Here is a 26,568-nt window from a genome sequence, read left to right on the forward strand (position 1 = left end):
GAAAGAAAGAAAGAAAAAGAAAAGCCCACTTCAAATAGTATTTTCTTCTTAAGCTGCCAACATTTCTCTCTCTTCCCCATCATTATCAACACTCTAAAATATTTATACTTTTTGTCTCAACTTCTAACATTTCCAATTTTTTTTTTTTTTTTTTTTTTTAGAGAGAGAGTGTGTGCAAGCAAGTGGGTGGGGGCAGAGAAAGAGAGAGAGAATATCTTAAGCAGACTCCATGCTCAGTGCAGAGCCCAACAAAGGGCTTGATCCCACAACCCGGGGATCATGACCTGAACCGAAAGCAAGAGTCAGATGCTTAACCGATTGGGCCACCCAGGTGCCTCTTCATTTCCAATTTGATTTTTGGCCCAATACTGTTGGAGGACAAGATGCTGGAGGCACCATAAGAATGTCCTGAAGGAAAGGGACAGAGCAGCAAGAAACTGAAATCAGTTTCATTCCGAGGACAGAAGGCCGCCAGGACTGCTCTTTCTCTCCAAAAGGACATCATACGGGCGCCAGGCCTGGGGATAAAAATGTTTTAGCTGGTGCCAGATGTACTCATGACCCAGTATGGAATACACTGCAGGTGCACAGCCCGTCAAGATGCCAAATACTATGTTGTATGTGCCTGCTGTTATCAGACAATTTGCAAAAATAAAAGAGGCTTGAGCCAGGGGACCAATGCTTTGGCTCCTGGACAGTCTAAACCCCTGCTTTCCAATTCTCTCGTCATCGCACCTTTAGGATGACCTCTCTACACAATACGATATGTTTTCCTGTCCTGTCACAGTTTTCACTGTATTCATGACAAATATCCTCTAATTTTATTAAGTACTAAATATTACAACCTGATTTGGGGCTTCCTCCTCTTTGCTGCCCATTTTCTCCCTCTTCGAAGGATTTCCTCTCCTGGTTTTAGAGTTACTGGCTCATTCTACCTTCTTACTGACTGCTCCTTTTTATTTATTTTTTCTTTTTTTTTCTCAACAGTTTTAAAAAAATTTTTTTAATGTTTATTTATTTTTGAAAGACAGATAGAGACAGAGACAGTGAGCATGAGCAGGGGAGGGGCAGAGAAAAAGGGAGACACAGAAACAGAAGCAGGCTCGAGGCTCCGAGCTGTCAGCACAGAGCCCGATGCAGGGCTTGAACTCACCAGCCATGAGATCATGACCTAGGCCGAAGTCGGATGCCCAACCGATTGAGCCACCCAGGCGCCCCAATTGCTCCTTTTTTAATCTCTTTTACTGACTTTCCCCTTCCTTTACCCAGCATTAAATGCAGATATTCCCTAAGATAATGTCCTAGAACTTACTGTTTTCTCTTCCTCTTCCCATGACCTTATATTCAAGAAAAGCAGTGTAATGTGAGGTTCTACAGCAGTCCCGGAACAAACATGATCATTACCCGGAAGAGTACATATACATATTTGGCATTTATGCAGCATATAAAATGTCAATATGACAATTGTTAAAACTCCAGTTTCCCAAGTTGTTCTCAGTATTTTCAAATCATAACTGTTGGATTTTTACACTTAAATAACAAAAGTTACTGTTCCAAATAGTTTTAACATCCTATTACTGTTTAGAGCATCATCATATTGTTGAATGATGTCACTTTATTATGAAGAAAGTGCTAATACACATCAGCTTCATTTGAAGGAAAACAAAATTTACTTTGCTAGAGAATATTGCATGATTAGTTCCTGACTTGATTACCCTCTGAAGTGAATCCAGAATGACATATGGTATAATACAAAAGAATTAAGTTAGGGTTACCTATATACTATAAAAAAAGTAATCACATTGAATATATTAAGGACTTGTTATTCATCAAAATAAAATTTCTTCTCTTTTTCCAAGTGGCATCAAAAAGATTACAGTAGGGTTTAATTTTCTAATGCCCAACCAAATTTTTTTCTAGTTCCATCTGTATCATTTGTATAATTGTTTAAATAAAACTTAAAAGCAATGAAAAATGCTAAATAGCTCCCCACACTAGTAAAATCACTGACATGAACTATTTATACTAACAGAATAAAGATTATAAGCACTACATTACTTTACTGGATTAATATTTTCAAAGATCAAGCAATTTATAAATATCTTTCACCTAGTTCAGGTAATGGCTCTGAAATATATAGATCATATAGAAATAACAGACTGTGTTTGAAGATATACAGATCACCATACAGGTATCAACAGGTATTAATGCTGAGCAAGTCAAGGAAAATATCTAAGGAAGGTTTAATAACGAAAATAGCTATGTAACTAAATATTGCAAAAAAAAATTTAGTCCCTTTACTCAAGGAAAATCTGTTCTTTTATAATAGATATGTATTCAGAGTTGAATCACAGTAACTTTCATAGATGTGTTAGGTACCAATGACCTGACACTCTCTTTGAATATACAAGTTCCAAACAAACAAGGCAGGCACTCTGCACATCTTTTCCCTGAAATGTTATTAGTTCCTTCAACTCAAAAAAGGGCTTTATGTAAAGATGCCAATGGGCCATGATGCCTGTACCCAGTGAGCAGTCTGTGCAGCACTGCACCAAATCCTGACAGGACTTAGGGAAGTAAATTGGTTTTGGCAGCATTTCTAGGGATGCCTCCTGGAATAAAATTTGGGAATGTTATATTTCTAGGAAATGGTAGAGGATTTAAAAATGCACAGATTTATCAATCAAAATGCCAGTGAAATCTCCCTTTTAATAAGTAGTAGGAGTCACGATGATGTAGCTGAAAACATTCATTCCCCAGAATACAGACATAACCCCTCAGCTATATGTTCCGATGTCTATCGTACACAAGAGATCGATTAGAAATGAAATGCAAGCTCCACTGGGTGGCACAAGACTAAGCCACTGGAGAGTTACTTACTCCTAAAAATTATTTTGCCTTTTGTTTTCTCATTAAAAAAAATATATTTAGATTACAAAATTAAAACAAATAAAAGTAACACTGCATAATTTAGCTGTCGTTTTCTACCAAATTGCTTATAACCGTAACCATAAAATGATAATAATCTACCATATGTGCAGCTGCAACACTAAGAAAAGCACTGGTCAGTGCTATTGCGAAACATGAACCTACTACTCCCCCTGGTGCCTGTGCAACTGAATTGCAATAAAATAAAAAGTTTCATTTCTCCAAGTGGGAAATTTCACATATGGTCAGTTCTGCTATAACATTTGTTTTGAAAACATATAAAATTTTAAGTGCATTTGATATATTGGAAATAATCTGAGCACAAGGTGAATATTACCCATGAGAAACACTAAATACAGGCAAAAAACAGCACCCAGCTGACCCCAGCCCAGTATGAATACACAAAACACACCCAAAGGCCACACACGTCAGACATCTACTAGCTAGGTGGTGCTAGGGGCCACACCCCCCTGCAGTTAGTGTTACAACTTTCCATCCAATCTCCTCAACCCTTCTCCTATATTTAATAGTAACTCACAAGCTGCTACCCTTTCCATGTCTACTTATACAAGCATATTGCAGGTATTTTCAAGGTAAAGTACTGTATTGTAGTATTTATGCATATCTTAATTTCTTAATATATATAAAACTGTGCTATCATTTTTATTGGTTCCATTTTTATAAAAATGTTTCATTGATGAAGTTTTTGAGTGTACAGTCATTTTTCCCATAAGTCCTGTGGGGTTTTTTGGGGAATGATTTTGCATAGTGTAATGACTTTTAAGAATGCATAGGACTGCTACAGCAGAACTAACTGTATAATAAATAGTAAAACCTAAAATTCTCTACTATATTTGTGTATAAGGCAAGAGTAATTATAAATAATTATGTAATTTTGTAACTTAAAAGTATGTTTTATGTATCTACTTCCATGAGAATATTACTCTGTTTTTAGAACGGCTCCACCCTCAGTTATAGACCTTTATAAAAATTCAGGAGGGAAAAAATACATATATATATATACATATATATGTGTGTGTGTGTGTATATATATATGTGTGTGTATATATATATATATACATATACATATATATATATATATATATATATATATATATGTATATAGCTACCTTTCCCATTCAAGCTATTAATCATACCAAATAATTTGTGCCCCTGCTCTGATCTGACAACCAAATTCTTCCCAGAAGTCTGAAGTGAGCAAAGGTCCAAGTGACTCAAAAAAACACCTTGTTTTGCATTCATGTCATTCAAAACTTGAATAAGCCAAAAAGTTACATAAGAAAAATAAGCAATCCATTAAGGAGCCCAGGGTTCAAGGGAACACAAACATCCCAGAGAGATGCTGTCATCAAGATAAATGCAGTCTTCTTACAGGTTTTCCATACCAGCACTGTGTTTAGATAAGGGGAAGCCAGGATAAAACCTTCAGGAATTCACAATCCTTCACTTAGTTAACACTCTTGCTTACGACTAATATTTTACAATCACAGCAAGTTTCAGCAAGTGCATCCCTTCCTTATCAGAGTATATCTCAACAGCTGCAGTTGGTCTACACTGGGTTTCACTTTTCCACATTATCAACCTGCTGTATAGAGAGAAAAACTTGCTGTTAGGCAGGAAGTCTAATAGTGTGGTCCATGGACACCAGCATCAGTATCACCTGGGACCTTACAAGTATTGCAAAATCCTGGGTCCCTTTCCAGATATGGATATCAGGGTCTACACTTTATTAAGCTGCCCGGGTGACGAATGTACATATTAAAGTCTGAGAACCACTGATCTAAACTACTGCAAGGAAGTTCTAGGCTCCATTTCTGCCCATCTTGCACTTCTACAGAGTTAAGAAAAATAGCTTTCCTGCCACCAAAGTCATGGCTCTTTTATAGCAAATTAATCAGAATTTTTTTTTTTAATATTTGCTGCTATTTTGTTAGTTTTTCTAACCTTGTTAGAACACAATCTGTTTGGATCACAATAAATAAGGATGGATAAAATGGATCACAAGAGGTATGTGGGATAAAACTGATTAAATATGACTAAATATTAATTCCTCAAAAGGCAAAATTTCATATATAAGTATATATAAAATTTAAAACATGTTTTTTCACATATAGATGCAAAACAGCAGACATCTGTGCAACAGAAACCTTAGCAATTCATGTTTATGTTACATGCCTAGGACGTATTTCATTAATTCAAGAAACATTTTTAAAAACTAGAGAGAGTTGGTATTTTCTTCTTCAATTGGACATAACACCTGAGTGTCCTGGTTACAATGAATTAAAAATTATAGAAAAAAAGGTTTAATGATGACAGCTTTATAAGATTTGGTATGACGGGACGATACACCTCATTAGAACATGCATATTGTCGTAAACTTTTAAATGTCAAACACCCAGAAATTCTCTAGTAACATGACCCTTATTCTCTCAAGCTATCTTCCCTGATCTCTTAACATGCACACACAGAGCATATACTTAACAGACTAGCCTGGCTGCTCTATTAGGACAGGGAGCTGCACAGGTGCTGAGGGATACACCCTGCACTCTCTTTTTTGTGGGTGTGCTTTATATAATTAAAATATGTTTGATGTATAACCTTGTGTAAATTTTTTTATTGAAATATATTTGACATCTTATGCTCTGTCAGTTTAAGGTGTACAGCATGTTAACTTGATACATTCATATACTGCACCTCTATCACATCACATAATTATCATTACTAATTTGTGGGGGGAATAATTAAGATCTAGTCTCTTAGCAAGTTTGGTGATTATAATATCATGCTGTTGTCTATATTCACTGTTCATTATCTCCAGGACTTATGCATCTACTAGTTCTAAGTTTTCCTATCTCTTTGGTCTGTTTCTTACAAGTGGTTCTGTGTATGCTGCAGAATCCTTAGAAAGGATGAGCGCTCCCCCCAAAAAATCCCATATACAACAATAACAACAAAAGCAATGAAACAAAGTCTAAGAGCAACCTAACCCAACCTAAACCAAGCCCCAAATCCCCACTCATGAACTACATGGTTCCAGATACCATCAGGTATGAGATGGCCATATGCTATCTGGGATGGCCAAGATGGCATTATCTGGGCAGCTTTTCATGAAAGAGGAAAACACCCTTTTCCTTAAGGTATAAACTGAAAAGCCTTACCAAAAGAGCTCCAGATTTGCTGTTTTATTAAATTACTTCAGGTCTGGGTAAATGGGGAAAGGAAAAAAGGGAAGAAAAGTGTAGAGTAAATGAAAATAACAACGAGGAAGAAAATACGTATCCTCAGGTAAAAAGACTGACCGAAAAGATTAGAAACAAAAATGCAAAAATAAATTTCTTACTTCACTACTTTTCCTTTACTCAGAAAGCTAAAAATACAAAATCTTGAAGTGAAATGTTGAAATTCTGAACACAAGTATTCAAGATCAGAATCAGCAAGACAGGAAAAACAAAATCAACAACTGTGTTGGGTGATAAAAGCACAAAAATAGAGATGAGGACATAAAAGGGAGACCTGTTTTGATCTAGAGATCTTATTTTGGGTAGATGATTTCCGCCCAAACTTTGCCAAACTTCTTCCTCTAAAGTGCCAGATACTGTTTCAGTCTTCTGGGTCATATAGTCTCCTGCAAACTCTGTCACTGCAATGCAAAAGTAGCCATAGACAATATATAACCAAACAAGCATGACTTTGTTCCAGTAAAACTCTATTTACAAAAGTAGGCAGTATACTGGATTTGTAGGCTGTACTTTGCAACCTCTGTTATAGCCTAGCTGAGAGCTAGAAAGACTATGGCTGTACCTTTCCTGGGGTTTTATGAAAAATAGATTTAAACGATGATGAGTGAGAATCACTTGACCTTCAGCAAGAAAGTGGTCTCTAAGAGCACTGCGACTGGTTTTAAGGGAGATTAGCTCTTTGAAAACTAACCTCGACTAATTTTTAAATAAAAGCTCATATTATTACACAGCTTATTTTATCATATTGCAATGACATATAATTTTCCTCTCTAAGCTTCATCCTTGTTACTATCATTGACTTTTAAACAAAGAAACAATTCTCCACTGGAAGTGCTATCCAGGTCAATTAAGCAAGAAAAAGAAATAAAAGGCATCTAAATAAGAAAGGAAGAAGTAAACTGTCTCTATTTGCAGATAACATATATAACTATATATAACTATATACATAGCTATATACACGTAGTTATATATATGCCTATAAATTCCACTAAAACACTGTCTGAATAAACAAATTCAGTAAAGTTGAAGAATAAAAAAGTCATATATAAAAATCAGTTGCACTTCTAAACACCAACAAGAAACTATCAGAAAGATAAGTAAAACAGTCTCATTTCTGTAGCATCAAAAATAAAATATTTAAATATTTAGAAATAAATATAACCAAGGTGAAAAATATGTACACTGAAAACTGTAAGACAGTGATGAAAGAAATTGAAGAGAACACAAATAAATGGAAAGATATTGTGAAAATACCCTTAACAGCCAAAACAATCTTGAAAAAGAACAAAGCTGGAGGCAGCATATTCCCTGATTTCAAACTGTGTTACAAAGCTATAGTAATCAAAACGGTATGGAATTGGCATACAAACAGACACATAGATCTATGAAACAGAATAGAGAGCCCAGAAATAAACCCACACACATATGGTTGATTAATTTATGACAAAGGAGCCAAGGATATAAGGATATACAATGGGGAAAGGATAGCCTTTTCAATAAATGGTGATGGGAAGCTGCATAGCCACATGCAAAAGAAAGAAACTGAACCACCACCTTATACCTTACACAAAAGTCAACTCAAAATGGATTAAAGACTTGAATATAAGACCTAAGACCCTAAAACTCTTACAAGAAAATACAGGGGGTGAGCAACTTGACAGCCAGTCTTGGTGATAATGTTTTGGATTGAACATCAAAAGCAACGGTAATAAAAGCAAAAAATAAACAAGTGGGATTACATCAAACTAAAAAGCTTCTGCACAGCAAAAGAAATAATCAACAAAATAAAAAGGCACCTATGGAATGAAAGAAAATATTTGGAATTTGAAACTCCAATCTCATAGCGAGGTTTCATCTAATTCTAGAAGCAAAAAGCACATAAATATGGAGAACCTCAATTGTGTTTCTTTGTTTCTTACCTCAGTGCAAATTTGCTGTTCCCATATGTGCTGCTGAATTTTGTTTCTCTTTCAGAGCTTTAGGTAATTATAGTAAATGCCAGTTACAGAAATACTTAAATAAAATATCAAACTTCCAATGCAAATCAAAGGATTGATCATTGCAAATGTTCATGGTCACTGAGGTGGTCTGTGTCATAAATACAATAAAAATATCATCATATGCTTACTTTCAATAAAAACTTACTTCTTTTGTTCATATTATATATTTTTTCCTCTATGCTCCATTGAAGATGTAAAATAAACTGACAGAGGAGGTTGAATCACAGATAGAATGTAGGAAAATAGGCTATTACATTTAAGTGCACATGGCTTAAATCTTTTATAACTGATTTTGTTAAATTATACATCACACTTTCTGTGTAACATAATATGCAAGGTGAAATTCTATGGAGCAAAAAACATTCTTATGGAGAATATATAACAAGTATAAATAAAATGTTAAATGTTAAAACAAAACTAACATTTAAGAAAATAAAATAGCTAGACTATTTTGGTAATCCTCAAAAATTTACACTGTAGCATATATTCCCTAGAGCAAAGAACAGCAAAAACATCACAAAATAGCAAATTACTGACTACTTTGTTTCTGGATTAAAATAAAAGCTGGAAAATAAATTAATATTTCACAATTCTAAAAGTCAGAAAAAAACAAATCTTCAAATATGTGCTTGGGCAGAGTTATCTCAAGAGTGAGGCAACTAGAATGAGAAATCCTCACCACTCGCAAAGACAAAGGTCAGGATGCCTTGAACTATCTTCGTAAATACAACTCCTCCTTGAAGACTTCTTTATTGTTTGGAGATTTTGCCCATTTGTTTTTTCAAATGTTGGGTCAAAGGAAGAGAAATCCATGGTACCAACCTCCATGATAGCCCTAACTTGGGGGATAAATGCTACCAATGGAGAAATATACTAGATGGCATAAACATAAAGACATTATTATGCAGCAGAGCCTGGTAACTATGGCAAAGTGTAGGGCACTGTCCTGGGACATTTTTCTTTTTTCTTTTTTTTTTTTTTTTAACTTTAACACTCACAATTATTGTGGGTTGCTATGGAATTATGTGGAATTGTTATAGCATCTAAGCTACACCATAATATTCTGATTAATTTTGAATAGCATACTCTTTATTCATCTTGTATTTAAAGTAGAAAAAGAATTAAGGCAAAAATGAGTCACCATTGCTTTGATCTGATTTCATCCAAAAGTAGAACACTAACTAGAAAGTGGATTCTACAACTAAGTGCCGAGCACGGCAGGAGACCCATTTTTCTAACACTACAGAATCAAAGCATCTTGATGCACAACTAACTACATCACACAGCACCCTTTATACCATCTCTCTGTGGTATGCAAAATGCCTATTAAAGAATATGTTCCACTCATTTCAGCATTGCTGCTTTTATTTTTTAAATTATTTTTAAAACTACTAGTTTAAATGGTTTTTAAAACTACCACTACTTTAATTTTTTTAATGTTTATTTATTTGTGAGAGAGAGACAGACAGACAGAGTGTGAGTGGGGGAGGGGCAGAGAGAGAGGGAGGCACAGAATCTGAAGCAGGCTCCAGGCTCTGAGCTGTCAGCACAGAGCCTGATGTGGGGCTCGAACTCACAAACTGTGAGATCATGATCTGAGCTGAAGTCAGAAGCTTAACCGACTGAGCCACCCAGGCACCCCTACTTTAAATTATATTTAAACTAATACTATTAGATTCACAATGAGAAAAGGCAGTTCTACAGGTGAATTATTTCTTCTTAGAACTATTTAACTCATGTGTAAAAGATACATCACGGTTAGAAGGGAGATCCACCCTGCCTAGAATGTAGAAAGTCTCTAGAGAATGTCGCTCCCACACTAACAATGAGAAAGAGCCAGACAATCTCTAGGATATAGCTTTTGTGGGCCCATAAAAGTTTAGGTCACAAGACAATCAGGTGAACTGAATTCTAAGAGGTAACAAACCTCTCTAAGGAGACACAGGATACAGAGGATACACACAGAATACACAGGATACAGAGACAGAGAGCCCAGAGGAAGCAGTGGTCATCATAAAAGGCAGAGAAGAAGAAAACACCTAACAATTGTAGCAAGTTATTAAAGGCTGCGTGTGGGCTAGTGTGATAGTTTACACATTTCTGGGAACATCAGAGACAAGAAGAGTAGGCACTAACTCACTTATAAGAAGGCTTATAAGAAATAATAACAGAGCTAGAGACCTAAGAGAATCCCATTAGTGGTGCAAACTGCTCACTTCTTGGATCCTTCTCTCATGGAAAGCAAAAGCTAGAAGCTTCTACAAGAAAGAAGGTCAGGAAACATTCCCAGGGACTAGGAACACTAGGAAAAGCCTGCCAGTACCCCAGAATCCACACCAAGTACAAGGTAGCAGAAGGCCACCACTGGAGACACTGAAGAGTGTGGTGCAGCAAGGAGAACTACAGTAAAAATAAAATCCACATCCAATTCAACTACTGGTGGGAATGACTCAAAGTGCACACTAGTTGCCTGCCTGACAGAGGAGAGAGGTGCCCAAGTCCGATGTAAATACTATTTATTGCAGTCTCTACTGTTCTTTAACACACAGTGTCTAAGTAAGAAATAAAGGATCCCTTTTGATGACCTTACCAACAGACTGGATCCAGCACAGGAAACAAGCAACTTGAAAATAAGGCAGCAGAAATTATCTGAAATGAAACACAAAGAAGATAAAAAGAACAAAGCATCCCCTATCTGTAGAGCCACATCAAACATGTATGATCAGAATCCCAGAGAGAGATTAAGAGAGAGAAGGGAGATGGAAGGAATATCCGAAGAGAAAACAAGTAAGAATTTTGCAAAATTAATGAAACACAGCAAACCATGGGCAAAGAAGCTCAAAGAACTCCAAGCAGGATACACACACACACACACACACACACACACACACACACTCCTAGACTTATCATAGTCAAACTGCTGAAAGCGAAAGCCAAAGAGAAAATCTTAAAGACAGCAGGAAAAAAAGCAAAAACATTTTTTAAAGTACTGAAACAAAAGCATATTACAATAGCAACAATTTCACATTTGTCACCTGATAATTACAAATAATAAAAACAGGTATAACTAACACTTACTGAGCACTTGTTACATGTGAGGCACTGTTCCTAAGTATCACAAAAACCTTATGAAGTACTATTAACATTTTATTTTACAGATGAAGAAGCTGAGACACAAAGAGGTTGAGTATATTGCTCAGGATCACACAGTTAGAATCTGTGGGACCAGGGTTCAAACCAGGAGTGTGGCACCATGGTCCCTACTCTTAATCCCTACGCCCTTCTGTTTTGGTCAAGACTTTTATTTCCATCGCACTAGGGTACCACAAACAACAATAATTAACACGCCACCTCCATCACCATACTCGGCCTGCCCCATCTGTGCTCCTAAAAGAGAAAGCAACACCACTGTAAGAACAGAAACTTCCTCTGGCACTACTGGGTTGGCAGTGCATGGTATGTCGTTTTTACAACTCTTTCTGAATTAGATAAATATTTCTAAGCAACAAAAAATCTAACTGTATCAGGTGAATATATTTTTGTGCTGAATTACACCTATTGTTCTTACGAGGGCACTCCCACTGAGAACCACTTCTCTCCTTTCTCTCCTTAAAGCACAGTGAACATAATCACATTACAGAAAAAGTTATTACTACTTCTAAATGGTCTCTGCTCACAGCAGGCAGTCTCCAGGCTACAGTTTTGTCACAGTGTTATGATTAATTAATTTATTTTTAATAAGTGTTTTATTTTAGAATAACTTCAGATTTACAGAGAAGTTGCAAAGCTACTACAGAGAGCTCCCACAGACCTCTCATCCAGCTTTCCCTATTGTTAATACTTGACATTCCCATGGTACATTTGTCACACCCAGGACACCAACGCCGTTACGCTGCTATTAACCCCAGTCCAGACTTGGTTCAGATTTCACGAATTTTCCATTACGGTCCCTTTTCTGTTTCACAGTCCAGGTGGCAGCGCATTCAGTTACTCTGTCAGTGTCCTCTGGCCTGTGACGCTTTCTCAGTCTTTCCTTGTTATTCATGACCTTGATAATTTAGAGGAATACCGTCCAGTATTTTTGTAGCATCCTTCTCCATTTAAGCTTGCCTGGTGTTTTTCTCAGGCCTAGAGCGGGCTGTGGATTTTTGAAGAGAACACCACGGAGGTGCCACTGTCATCTCCTCACAGCAGGGGCACGTGACAGCCACAAGACACCGCTGACACGAAGCCTGATCACTCGGTGAAGGTGGCGTGTACCAGGTTTCTCTGCTGTAAAGTCATTATCTTTCCCTCTCCACATGCTATTCTTTCAGTGTAAATAACTAAATATGGCCCACTCTCAGGAGTGGAGATTGAGAGTGAAACTCCATCTTCTGAAAGGATAAATATGTATGTTTATTACTTGAATTTCTTCCATAAGAAAGAGTTGTCTCTTCTCCCTGATTTAACTAATTTATGTTGACGCTGTTGTTTAATATTAGGTGGATGCAAAAGGGTCACGTAAATGTTTGTTGCTGAGATTTCACTCTCTCAAAGACAATAAACAAGTCCCTAGCCCACTCTTCAGCCCCACTTGACTGAAAAGAAACAAATTTAAAGCATCTCAGCTAAGTAAACAATTTTGCCCAACGTACCTGCATAAAAGTAACCTTAGGAAAAGAAGCAAAGTTCATCCAAGGTATACTGTGAATGGAGGAACGTAGAACAGGACTTGGTCTTCGCATGTTCAACCAAAGTGTCTCTCTCTGTCTCTGTCTCTGTCTCTGTCTGTCTCTCTCTCCATCCCTCTCCTCCTACCTCCCTCTGAGGTAGAAGGTGAGTGGTATGGAAGGAAGAAAACAAAATGAGTGAAATTAATGTTCTCCTTTCCTATTAGTAACACAAAGATGCCTGGTACTGTCATCTGCTATTAGAAATAACATCTCTAGGGGCCATGGAAGACATGATAACCAGATATGTTAAAAGACTTTCCAATTATTCTTGGTTAGGCTATAAATAATTTCTCATTTCCCAGATAATCTGTCCCCCATCCAATCAGCTCCCATGAAACTGAACCCCTTGAGCAGGGAGCTCACCTCATTAATTAGTTTGAACACATCTAAGGAACAGAGATCCATTTGTGCAGTACAAAAAAGGCCCCAAACTTATTTAATGTATTCTAGATCTACGCAGGAAGAAGGTATGTAACCCACGGCCTATAAAACACAGTATTCTATTTCTTTCCCTCATCTGGCCCAGCTCCTCCTCTTTCTTGGCTCATACCTCCACTGTTCATACAACTGTAATGTGTCCTCTGTAATCCCAATATTCTACCAAGATATGTCTTTATGTCTTTTGTCTTTAAAATCCTCTCTCCTGTTTGCTTATAGATTTCACTTAAAAGTAACCATAAGTCTCTAAACTTGAAGAAAAACTTTAGATTTTAAAAAATATTTTTCTCTTATTCTCTCACTTGACTTTTATAATAATAAAAACACCATGGTGTGTTATCATTTTACAAATAAGTAAGGGTCACTGACATGACTGAAGGCCATATCAGTTCTGGCACTCCCGAGGACCCTTTACAGATTCAACACAAATGAAGGTCTGAATTCACCTGGTAGTTCAGCAAATCGCAGTTCCTAAAGGTTCCCAATGACTTCTGTTCCACAAATCCAATATGTACTTTATGATCCTCTTATATGACTTCTCCGGATCCGTGACTTCCTTGAAGTACTATCTTCCTTCAGCTCTTTTGGCACAATTCTTTATTAATACTATTCTTTTTTTCCTAGCTATTCTTTCTCCTCCTCCTCCTTCTAAGGCCCTATCTTTCTACACTTAATAAATGTTAGGGTCTGTCTGTAGCTTTTCTCTTTCTGTGTTACACATTTTTCCTGGGCAATGTCATCCAAACTTTAAGCTTCACAAACCAATTATACTCCGGCAATTCCCAGAAACACATATTTGGTCCTGAATTTTATTCTCACCTCCAGACTCTATTAAATTGAGCCTATCTCCAAAGCGAATGTAGCCAAAACCAGTCACAATCCTTTTCTCTTTTTAAAACCCGCGTTTCCCCATTTATGTCCTATACCATCTACTTAAATGACCAACCCAGAAATGACAGCCATCTAGATGCTGTTCGCTCCCACAACAAATCCTCAGTCCTATCTCTAAATAGCTTTCAAGTCTGCCTTCATTCTATCCTCATGACCTCTGATTTAGCTCAGTCTTCAGCATCTTTCTCATCTGGACTGCTGATCTACTATACAATAAGCTTCTGAACACTAATTTCACCCTTTCAATCCACTTTTTGTCTTGCTGCTACAAAGATTCTTTAAAAACACTAATCAGATCAATTCATCAGCCCCTATCTTCAACAATCAAAACTAAACACTCCTTACCCCCACCCCCCAACCGCAGCCGGCTCAAATCTCACAGGGTGAGTCCAACCTCTTTGCCATGATTTGAACTAAGCTTACTCTTGCAGCATCATTTCCTTCCACCTGGCCTTTGCAACTTCCATGTCAACACTGCAACCTACACTCGCAGTAAATCAGATTCCTGAAGTTTCCTAAACACATTATGACAGTGTTGTCCAACAGAACTTTCTGTGATGATGTAAATGTTCTATGCCCATTCTATACAATACCAGTCATAGGTGGGTAATTGGGAACTTAAAAGTTGGCAAATGTGACTAAGGTACTAAAGTTTTTATTTTATTCAATTCTAATTAATTTAAATTTAAATTTAAAATGTCACATGTAGTCGCTAGTGGCTACCATATTAAACAATGCAGCTCTATGCTCTCTGCATCTTGAAATATGTCCCCCTGTCTAGAATGTTCCTTTCTTTACCCTTTACTCACTGGCATGCGTATCTACATTTATTACTTTAAATTCTTCTATAAGAAAGAGTTATCTCCTCTCCCTGATTTGACTAATTTATGATAAAGCTATTGTTTAATATGAGGTGGGCACAAAAGGGTCACGTAAATGAATTTTCTATTCATCTTTCAAGTCTCAACTCATGACTATTTTATATAAAGTCTTCTTTGCCCCCATCAACTCCTACAACAGCTTATACATAAGGAAAAAAAAAGTTACCATTTATCATATTGTGGTCATTCTTTCAAGAAATATTTACCGAGGGTCTATTATCTATTAAATGTTGTCCAAGCCACTGATTCACAAAGAGGAAGTCACAATTTTGTAATAAGAAATTTATTACTTATTAGGACAGCCATTGTGCATGAGGTGCTACCTGGAAGTATCTACCTAGACTGTTCTCTGAACAATGTTTTATATCTTGATGCTTTTTCATATGCTTTCCCTTTTGTCTGGCACTCCCTTATTTGCCTTCAGTACTTGATTAATTCTTCTGTGGTTTATGATTCAGAGCTAAAGTCACTTCCTCTGAGAAGTCTTCCTTGATCCTTGGTTAACCTCTCCTCTGTGCTCTGAACTCTTACCCTACAAATATCTCTATCATACACTTATCATTCCGCATCATAAATATTTGGTTTGTTCCCCCATACAGTGTGTAAGCCAGTGCCTAGTATAAAGCTGGCACTCAAAAACAGTTTGCAAAATATGTGTTATATAATAAACAATAGAGATTATCAATTAACATTATTCTTTGGTTTCTGTCAATAATATACATACAACTGTGACTTTTTACCTAAGCCTTATAAGCAAATTCATATTCTGAAAGACCTATATGCAAGTCAAAATGAGCACATCTAAACCTTATTTAACTTATCCAAGAAACTACCTGAGCCTTGTCCTGAGTCCCTGCCTCTTCAGGGGACCAATACCTACAAGGAAAAAAAAGGTTTTAAACATTTTGAAACCAGGTAGAATAATGTTACAATGGTTCACTTTTACTCAAAACACTATAATCCCCTACTGCTAGTAATCATGCGCTATCTCTCCTCTTAAATCAAACTAAACAACTTAAGAATTATGTGATGGGAATTTTATAATTTAGAAATAAAATAAAATAAATGACAACAAAACAACAGAAAAAATTCCATAGGGGTAATAAAAGTGTCCCATAAAAAAAAAAAAAAAAAAAAAAGGATTTGTTGCACTGAACTATTAAAGTTCTATACATGTATGAAAATAAAGAATCCTAAATCAGCCTAAAATCAGCCTAAAATGATTTAGAGTTATACTTCTAAAAGTTTTTTTTTTTTTAAGTTTATTTATTTTGAGAGAGAAAGAGAACATGAGTAGCGGTGGGGTGGAGAGAGAGAGAGAGAGGAGAGAGAGAGAGAGAGAGAGAGAGAGAGAGAGAGAATCCCAAGCAGGCTCCACACTGTCAGCATGGAGCCCGATGTGGGGCTTGAACTCATGAACCATGAGATCATGATCTAGAGCTGAAATCAAGAGTTGGATGCTTAACCAACTGAGCCACCCAGGTGCCCCTAGACTTCTACTTCTAACTTGTAATCTTGCTTCAAATTTTAAGTGGAAAAGTATAATCTTCCTATTTAAGCATGAGGGTAAATACTTTGTAAATGCCCTAAAACAGGTTGATGAAATTCTATTCTATTTCTGGTTGCTAGAGAAAGTTGTAAGGAAGGGATATTACATTTTGTCATTGTTTTTCATCTTTTGAGATAATCGCATATTTTTTTTTTTGTATCAGTTAATATGGTGAATTACACTAACTGATTTTGAATGTTAAACCAATCTTGCATTTTAGAAAAATTTTGGTCGTGATATATGATGGACTTTTATATTTTTGGATTTGATTTGCAAATATTCTGTTGAGAATTACTGCATCTATATTAACAAGGGATACTGGATTGCAATTTATTTTTCTTGTAGTATCTTTGGCAGGTTTTGCTATTAGGATATGCACGTAATGAGTTATCTGTTCCTTTTCAATTTTCAGAAACAGTTTGTGTAGGACTATGTGCAAGATGGAGGCCTGATTCACTTAAAACTCGCACATTTCCAGAAGAGCCTGATTTTCTGACTGGCCCTTAGCTAGCTCTTGGGAACTGAAATCTTAGAATATACCAATAAAAACTGTTTTGCACATGTGAACTGCACTTACCAATCTATCTGTCTACATACTTTGTGCAAGCAAGGTGAACACCTACTTTTTGTAACTATAGTTGGCCATGCAGGCAGTATGTGACTGATCCCTAGTAAAAACCCTCAATTATTAGGCTCAAGAAAGTTTCTCTGTTAGACAACATTTACACGTATTGCTGTAATTCACTGCTGGTAAATTAAGTGCATCCTCTGGGACACCAATGGGTGAGGACTCTTGGAAACTGATATCTGTTTTTTTCCATACTTTGTCTATAGGAAGGACCTCTTTCTCTTTTGTTGATTTTGCTGCATATCCTTTTGTTGTTAAAAAAAAAATGTAGCTATGAGTAAAATGATTTCTGAGTCCTGTGGATCCTTCTAGCTAATCACTATCCCTGGAGATAGTCCTGGGGAGCCCCAACTCAGTGTGACACTGGGGACCATCAGTGAAGACCAGTATTATTTTTACTTAAATGCTTGGCATTATTCACCAATGGAGCCATCTGGGGTTGAAATTTTCTTTGAGGAAAGTTTTTTGTTTCCCCCTTAATTAACAGACTTTATTTGTTAGAGCAATTTTACATTTATAGAAAATTTGAGCATAAAGCATAGAGAGCTCCTGTATAGCATTGCCCCCCAACATCTCTCCCTATTGTTAATAACATGCACTAGTGTGGTACAGTTTTTTACAATTCATGAGTGAATCTTGAAACATTATCACTAAGGTTGATAGTTTACATTAGGGTTCACTCTGTGTTGTACAGGTCTGTGGGATTTGACAAATGCATAACATCAAGTACCCACCATTACAATATCATACAGAATTCTTTCACTGCCCTAAAAATGTGCTCAGAGCGCCTAGTGGCTCAGTCAGCTAAGCATGCATCTCTTGATTTTGGCTCAGGTCAGGATCTCATGGTGTGTGAGTTCGAGTCCCACATCGGGCTCTGCACTGACAGTGTGGACCCTGCTTAGAATTCTCTCTCTCCTTCTCTCTCTGCCTTTCCCCTGCTCTCTCTCTCTCTCAAAATAAATAAATAAGGATTTAAAAAAATCCCCTTTGCTCTACCTATTCACCTTCTCCTCTTTCCCTCACTCCAAGTCTGCTGGCAACCACAAATCTTTTTACTATCTCTATAGTTTTGCCTTTTCCAGAACTCATGTACTTGGACTCAGACAGTACGAAGCCTCTACAGATTGCCTTCTCACTTAGCAGTATTTATTTAAAGTTCCTCAATGTCTTTCTAAGGCCTGATAGCTCCTTTATCACTGAATAATATTCCACAGTATGGATGTATGACAATTTGTTCATCCATTCACCTATTAAAGGACATCTTCATTGCTTTCAGATTGTGGCAATTATGAATAAAGCTGTTATAAAAATTTGTGCGCAGGTTTTTGTACAGATATATTCTCAGTGCATTTAGATAAATAGCAAGCAGTAGGATTGTTGAATCATATTTTAAGACTGTTTAGCTTTTTAAGAACCTGCCAAACTGTCTTCCAGAGTGGCTGCACCAGTTTGCGCTCCACCAGCAAAATTAGAGTTCCTGTTGCTCCACACCCTCATTAGCATACGGCATTGTCCGTGTTTTTTATTTTAGTCATTAAAATGTGTACAGCAGCATCTCATTGTTGTTTAAACCTGCAATTCCCTAGTAACATGTTATATTGAGCATCTTTCCATATGCTTATTTGCCATCAGTATTACCATCTTTGGTGAGGTGTCTGTTCATATCTTTTGCTCATTTTTAAAGAATTGGGTTGTTAATTTTCTTATTATTGAGTTTTAAGAGTTCTTTGTATATTTTGGATATAAGTCCCTTACCAGAAAATGTGTTTTGCAAAGATTTTTCTCCCAGTCTATGGCCTAGCTCTTCCTTCTCCTAAGTGTTTTGCATAGAGAACTTTTCCATTTTAATAAAATCCTACTTATTAATTTTTCTTTCATGGATTGTGCTATTGGTGTTCTATCTCAAAAATCACTACCAAACCCAAGGTTAACTTGACTTTCTCCTCTCTTCTAGAAGTGTTACAGTTTAGCATCTTATATTTAGGTCTATGATCCATTTGCAGTTAATTTTTAGGAAAGTGTAAAGTCTGTGTCTAGATTCATTGTTTTGTATGTGGATTATTGCATGTGGATTATCCAGTTATTCCAGTGCCATTTGTTGAAAAGAGTATCCTTTCTCCATTGAATTATATTTGCTCCTTTCTCAAAGATCAGTTCACTATATTTGTGTGGGTCTATTTCTGGGCTCTCTAATCAAGTTTTACTGATCTATTTTTTCTTTTTGCCAATATTGCACTGTCTTCATTACTGTAACTTCATTGTAAGTCTTGAAGTTGGGTAGCATCATCTCTCCTACTTTGTCCTTGTTCATTATTTTGTTGGCCCTTCTGGCTCTTTGGCTTTTCAAATAAACCTTATAATCAGCTTACCAATAACAACAAGTAACTTGCTGGGGTTCTGATTGGGATGGCATTAAATCTACAGATCAAACTAAGAAGAACTGACAACTTCAAAATATTAAGTCTTCATATCCATGAACACAGACTATCTCTCCATTTATTTAATCCTTTGATTTCATTCACCAGAGTTTTGTAGTTTTCCTCATATAGATCTTACCCATATTTTGCTAGACTTATACCTAGTTCTGTATCTCCCTTCTTCTCTCTCTCTCTCTGTTGCTGTGAATGTAAATGATATTGTGTCTTTAATTTCAAATTCAGTTTCTCATCCCTAGTATACAGGAAAGCAACTAACTTTTGTATATTAACCTTGTATTCTGCAACCTTGACAGGATTATTTACTAGGTTCCAGGAGGTTTTGGTTATTCTTTAGGATTTTCTACAGAGACAGTTGTGTCAACTGTGAACAAAGACAGCTTTATTCTTTCTTTCCCAATATGTACCTTCAATTCCTTTTTTTTTTTTTTTTTTTTTTTTTGGTCTTACTGCATTAATAGGACTTTTACTAGGATGTTCCATAACAGCTTTTAACTACAAATTCAAGTTTAAAAATACATATATAGCTACTCAAATACCTATTTCTTCCAGAGTGAGCTTTGGTAGTCTACGTCTTTCAAAAAAATCTATCTCTTTCATTTAAGTTGTCATATTTACATACCTGAAGTTGTTCTTATTGTTCCTTTAACATAAAATCTGTAGAAATGAGACCTCATTCCTGATTTGGTTATTTGTCTTCTCTTTTTTTGCCTGATCATCAGTATGCCTAGAGTTTTATCAATTTTATTACCTTTTCAAAGAACCAGATTGGCTTTGTAAATTTTTCTCTATTGTTTTTTGGTTTTATGTTTCATTGACTTAATTGATCTTTATTATATTCTTTTCCTGAACACTTCATATTTCATTTGTTTTTCTTTTTCTACTTTCTCAAGGTGAAAGCTGAGGTTATTAGCTTGAAACTTTCCTTCTTTTCTAATGTAGGTGTTCAGTCCTAAAAACTTCTAAGTACTGCTTTAGTAATTTTAATATGTTTTCCAAGTAATTTTAATATGTTGGGTTTTAATTTTCATTAAGTTCAAAATACTTTGTAATTTCCACTTGAATCTCTTCTCTGACTCATGGGTACTTAGAAGTGGAAAGATAAAAGGAACTTGGTCATAAATGTCATTACTTTTTTTTCAGATATTTAAAAAAATTTTAATGTTTATTATTTATTTTTGAGAGAGAGAAAGAGTGCGAGCAGGGGAGGGTTAGAGAGAGAGAGAGGGAAACACAGAATCCAAAGCAGACTCCAGGCTCCGAGCTGTCAGCACAGAGCCCAACATGGGGCTCGAATTCACGAACCACGAGATCACGACCTGGGCCAAAGTCAGATGCCCAACGGACTGAGCCACCCAGGCACCCCGTCATTACTTCTTGACATGGAGACAGCACTATTTCTCCTAAAAAACAAGGCTAAGAATTATGTTCCAAGGCTTGGTATAGTTTCTTCCACTATAACAAAGCTTCTACATCCAAATATACATACACTTTAAACCAAGAGTGATCAAAACACCTGTACTAAATAACACTTAAAAAGTAAATAATTTGTAATAGGGGCAAATGGTTTGAGCAGGTAACATTGCAGACTAAAAGAAAGAGATAAAAGTGCAAAAATATCAGATGAGGTGTTCATCTCATCATGGGGTGGAAGAAGGGACATGACAAAAGGATATTCTTCCCAAATAAGTCACATAAAAGGTATAAGAATAAAAGTGGGAATAAGCTAAATGTCCAGCAATCAATCTGTTAAATATAGTAAAGTATACCAATAAAACTGCAATACTATGCAAACATTACAAATGGTATAATAACAAACCCAAAGCTACCAAGACACTTCTTGGGGCAGTATGTAAAATGTCTCCCAAATAATCTCTGTCATGAGAAAAACATTCCCAAACTACATAACTTGAAGGATGAAACCTGAGTATCCTCATAGGCTCATTAACTTAACATTTTTCTTCTCTATTAAATACCAGTTTACCTTGTTTAGACTTCTGTTGAGCTAAAAAAAAAAAAGTTTTCTCTTTTATAAAGGCACTCATAAATGGAAAAAAATATTACCTTTAGAGGCCCAAATGTAAACATTTTAAGATATAACCAATTCTGAAGGGCATTCGCAGGCCAGCCTACTAAATGTGAACCAATCAAAGAGCAGCCTAAGTCTTAACATGGAACCACATAGAACCACTGTGGCAAAATAAAAATTTCTCAATACCCAAATCAGAAGTACCTGTAACAAGATGTATTTTTTTTTTTTTTAATTTATTTTTGGGACAGAGAGAGAGACAGAGCATGAACGGGGGAGGGGCAGAGAGAGAGGGAGACACAGAATCGGAAACAGGCTCCAGGCTCCGAGCCATCAGCCCAGAGCCTGACGCGGGGCTCGAACTCACGGACCGCGAGATCGTGACCTGGCTGAAGTCGGACGCTTAACCGACTGCGCCACCCAGGCGCCCCAACAAGATGTATTTTTAATGAATGATTTTCCATGATGATACTGACCCCAAATAGAAAATTTTCAATTACTGAAAACAAGCACATCAACTCCATGATTTACTTACAGAGGCAGGCCATGTTGACAACTGAGAGATGGGATTGGTGAAGGCGGGCAAACACGTTTGAACCAAATCAAAGTATGGCACCACACACAGGATAAAAAGAAAAGAAAGGAGATCCCACCTCCTTAAGAACTACATGATCAGAAGGTAAGTAGATAATTATATTCAAGACATAGCAAACAAAGACAATGGCATTGATACCCAGAAAAATCTGATAATGGTATTAAATGTTACCCCAATTTTGCTGAAATCTATGTAATCAAAAAAAAAAAGGAAAGAAAAAGGAAGTACTATGACTTGACTAAATGATACAAATTCACTGTAAAAAAGTATTTTCAAAAATTTCCAAACCACTTATGAAATAAATAATTACTTTGACAAAAATGTGAAAAAGGTAAAATGAGTACTAGGAGTGGGTTCCTAGAATAATAATGCAACCATAACTAGGAGCTTGTAAAAATCCAGTAATTTATATGAATCTTGGAAGATTCTAATAGTGATGAGAATGGACCAGGTTAAGTCATACTAAACCTGTAAGTTGGATATCTGTCAAACTTAAGAGCAGAAATGACCTAAAGTAAAACTGTATCTAGAATTTCATTCAACCTGAACCCAACCAAAAAAATCCTCTTGTAATCATGATCATAAAAACTGTCTTTTCAAAAGCTTCTGCTTCTGCTCATAGGGGATGAATTGGGACAAAAACTGCCCTCCTGTCATTCATAATTGGAAAAATGGACAAAACATATGAAACAACTGTGTTCAGATGTTGAATAAAAGATATCACAAGATTACGCAGAGAAAAGAGAAGAAAAAGTTAGGTGAGCCCTACAATTACTCCAGCTTACTGCTTACAGGAAGTTGCTAGGCTACAGCACAGTGAGAGGTAATCCAAGCGGGAGCTGGTAGGCTTGCTGAGTTATTCAGATCCAGACTGACATATAGGGAGGCCACAGACACTAGTCTTTTCAAGGCTAGTACCACACAGGAAGGTGCTGTACAAAGAGAATGTTCAGGAGATCTGCAGAGGGATATAGTCTTTGGCTGAGTATTAATCTGCATACTCATGGAGTAAAACACCATCAAGTCAGTGAAAGAACCACCAGAAAGTAGAAGGCTGAATAAGTGCCGGAGCTTGCACATGGATGAATACAGCATTGCCATCAGAGTAGAGAAACTACATAATACACAAGGTATTTGATAGGGTCCTCAGAGAGGTCGCACCTTAATAATGGGGCTAACTAATCCCTAGAATAAAAATTGATACAGACACATTCTAATAAAGCTTAAAAGCAAGATTCAAAAGATGAAAAATGGTTCCAAATAATTTATAGCATCTGAACAAAGACCGAAACTTTTTATAATCTACACGAAGGTAAACAAATTAAGGTTCACAAAGTAGAGGGTAAATGCTAGTCTATTTTTACAAGTTTCCTTTAACAAGAAGGAGTATAATATTAACTTTAAGTAGATTTTAGTAATTTAAAGTGCATATGGTAATCCCTAAAGCAAACACTAAACAATAAACTGGCAGAACTAAAATTCCAATAGAGGAATCAATATAATATGCTGAATATTCAACTAACACAAAATAAGGAAGGAAAAGAATCTCAGAGACAAAGCACACATATGACCAACAGTAAACCAAGAGCACAATGGAAGACCTAAATTCAACCATACCAATAATTAAATAAATGTAATAGACTCAGCATTCATGACTAAAATATAGATAGTGTCACATTAGATTAAAAAAATACCCAACTATATGATGTATTTAAGAGATGCACTGGAAATAAAAGTAACAGGTTGCAAGTATAAAGAACAGAATGAAAAAAACACACAAACAGTATAAAGAATAGAACAGAAAGAATCACACAAACAGTAAGCATAAGAGAGTTGTTGTAACCATATTAATATAAAATAGACCTCAATAAAATAAAATTAAATTAAATTAAAATAAAATAAAATAAAATAAACCTTATCACAGATATAGAGGAAAACTTCATAATAATAAAAGAGTAAATATATCATGTACATATAACAATGATGGCAAAATACCTAGTAACACTATTTCAAATGATACAATCAAACACCTTGATCCAATTAGTATTTAAATTTAGAAAATATTACCCCTCAAATTGTAAAATACACATGTTTTTTTCCAAGTGCACACAGAATGTTCATCAAGATATACCACATATTAGGCTGTAATACAACTTTCATTAAATTTTAAAGGATAAAGTTATACAGAGTATGTTATCTAAGCATAAAGGAATTAAATTAGAAATCAACAATACCCTTCTAAATAGTTCATGTGTCAAAAAAGAAATTTCAAAAATTTCAAAAATATTTCAAACTGAATGACAATGCAAATACAGTATTTCACAATTTGTGGAATGTTGCTAAATTAGAACTTAGATGGCTATTTACATCTTTAAATGCTTATGGTAAAAATGAAGAAGGGTTTAAAAATAATAATCTCAGTTTCTGCCATAAGATGACAGAAAGTGATTAGCAAATCAAGCCCAAAGTAAGAGGAAGGAAAAAATGAATATAAGAGCAGAAATGAAGAAAACAAAAATCAGACATGAAAAAGAGTTAAGAATGCCAAAAGCTGACTTTTTGAAAATTGATAAAACTAATAGAACCTTTGCAAAACTAATAGAAAAGAGGAAAAACACTAATTACAAATATAAAAAATGAAAGAGAAAGTATCACTACAGTTGTGACACAAATCGAAAGGAAAATACAGGGAATTGCACTTCCTGTAATGTGAGTAGTTTGTTTTGAACCAACCTTCTCACAGTATAAAGCTCTAGACACAAAAACTCCAGATATAAAAAAACAACAATCTCAAAGCATCAGAGGTTGACCAGAAACAGGGAAAAAATGGGAGGGGAGTTGCCAACTGGAAGACCGTGTGAGCTTCCTGTTCTTATGGCTTTTTACCAAAGTGTAGGTTCCAACAGATGTAGAGCAGAATGGCTACATTTTGGAAGACTTACCTGTTGTTAAATCAGAGAAGGGAATAAAGGATGATAATGGCAGATGCAAACTGAGGAGAAATATTCCAGTAAGGAGAAAGGAAGAGCACAAATCCTATGTATTAAACTCTGCTTAAATCTCCGGGCTGACACTGGAACTAAACAGACACAGTCTCCAAGCAGCCCAGCTAGTACTAAATGAACTGAGCAAAGAGTTCAGCTCCTATCCAATCTTGGAAAGGAGAATTTGGTATCTGAATCCAAGGAAAGCAAAACAAAACAAAATTCAAAAAAAACTCTTTAGAGAAATACAACAGAATACAAACACTCCACAACATGTCATTCATGACATAAAGAAGTTATTCCCAAAAGTCAATCAATAACCCATAAAGTCAGCAATGAAGACTAACACTAAAATGACCCAGATGCTGGGCTTATCCAACACAGATTTAAAAGATCTATTATTGGGGCGCCTGGGTGGCTCAGTCAGTTAAGCATCCAACTCTCGATTTCGGCTCAGGTCATGACCTCAGTATTCATGAGATCGAGCCCCACATCTGACTCTGTGCTGACAGGGCAGAGACTGTGATTTTCTCTCTCTCTTTCTCTCTCTCTCTCTCTCTCTCTCTGCCCCTCCCTCACTCTGCTCTCAAAATAAATAAACATTTAAAAAAATAAATATCTATTATAACTATGCTCATAATGAATAAACAGAAAAGAAAATCTATCGATACAGAGGAAGAGAAACTATAAGAATTACAAAATGGATATTTTAGAATTGAAAAATTCAATATGTGAAATGAAAGTTTCATTAAATGAGCTTTACAAAGCAAATTGGAGGTATCAGAAGGATGAGTCAGTGAGTTTCACGACAGATCAGTATGCATCATCTAATCTAAGTAACAGAAAGAAAAAAGATTTTAAAATTAAACAGATTCAGTGAACTTTGAGACAATATTAGGAGGTATACATACATGCAAGTGAAGTCCTAGGATAAGAAAAGTTTAGATAAAATATTTGAAAAAATGATGGCTGAAATTTTCCCACAGAGTTGAAAGATAATAAATGTAAATGTTCAAGAACTTTAGTGAACCCCATGCAGGAAAGAAAATCACACCTAGACACATTGTAACAAAATTACTTTGAAAAGAAAAAGAAAAACAACTTACTATACCCAAGTAAAAAATTATATGAATTAGAAGTTACTTCTTACCAGAAACTATGTAGGTCAGAAGAAAAGTAGAATAACATCTTTAAAGTACTGAAACAAAAGAATGATGGAGTATTATGAACTT

At 35.9% G+C, this 26,568-nt stretch overlaps 1 protein-coding gene across 2 annotated transcripts in view; it reads right to left on the bottom strand.

Annotated features, from left to right (window-relative positions):
- KIAA1328 (KIAA1328 ortholog) overlaps positions 1–26,568 on the bottom strand; it is a 343,712-nt gene that overhangs the window by 232,860 nt on the left and 84,284 nt on the right. The window contains exons 1-2 of one of the 2 annotated variants that reach the window (XM_049619517.1): positions 13,788–16,060; positions 12,826–12,994 (exon numbers count right to left, since the gene is read on the bottom strand). The exons of the other annotated variant lie outside the window; for it this stretch is intronic. Coding sequence (XP_049475474.1) covers positions 12,826–12,915 — 90 coding nt within the window. The 5' untranslated portion in view covers positions 12,916–12,994; positions 13,788–16,060. Of the gene's footprint in view, positions 1–12,825; positions 12,995–13,787; positions 16,061–26,568 lie in introns of those variants that run through there. 2 annotated transcript variants of the gene reach the window in all.

The sequence above is a fragment of the Panthera uncia genome (genome assembly GCF_023721935.1).
Source record: "Panthera uncia isolate 11264 chromosome D3 unlocalized genomic scaffold, Puncia_PCG_1.0 HiC_scaffold_8, whole genome shotgun sequence".
Taxonomy (NCBI): Eukaryota; Metazoa; Chordata; class Mammalia; order Carnivora; family Felidae; genus Panthera; species Panthera uncia.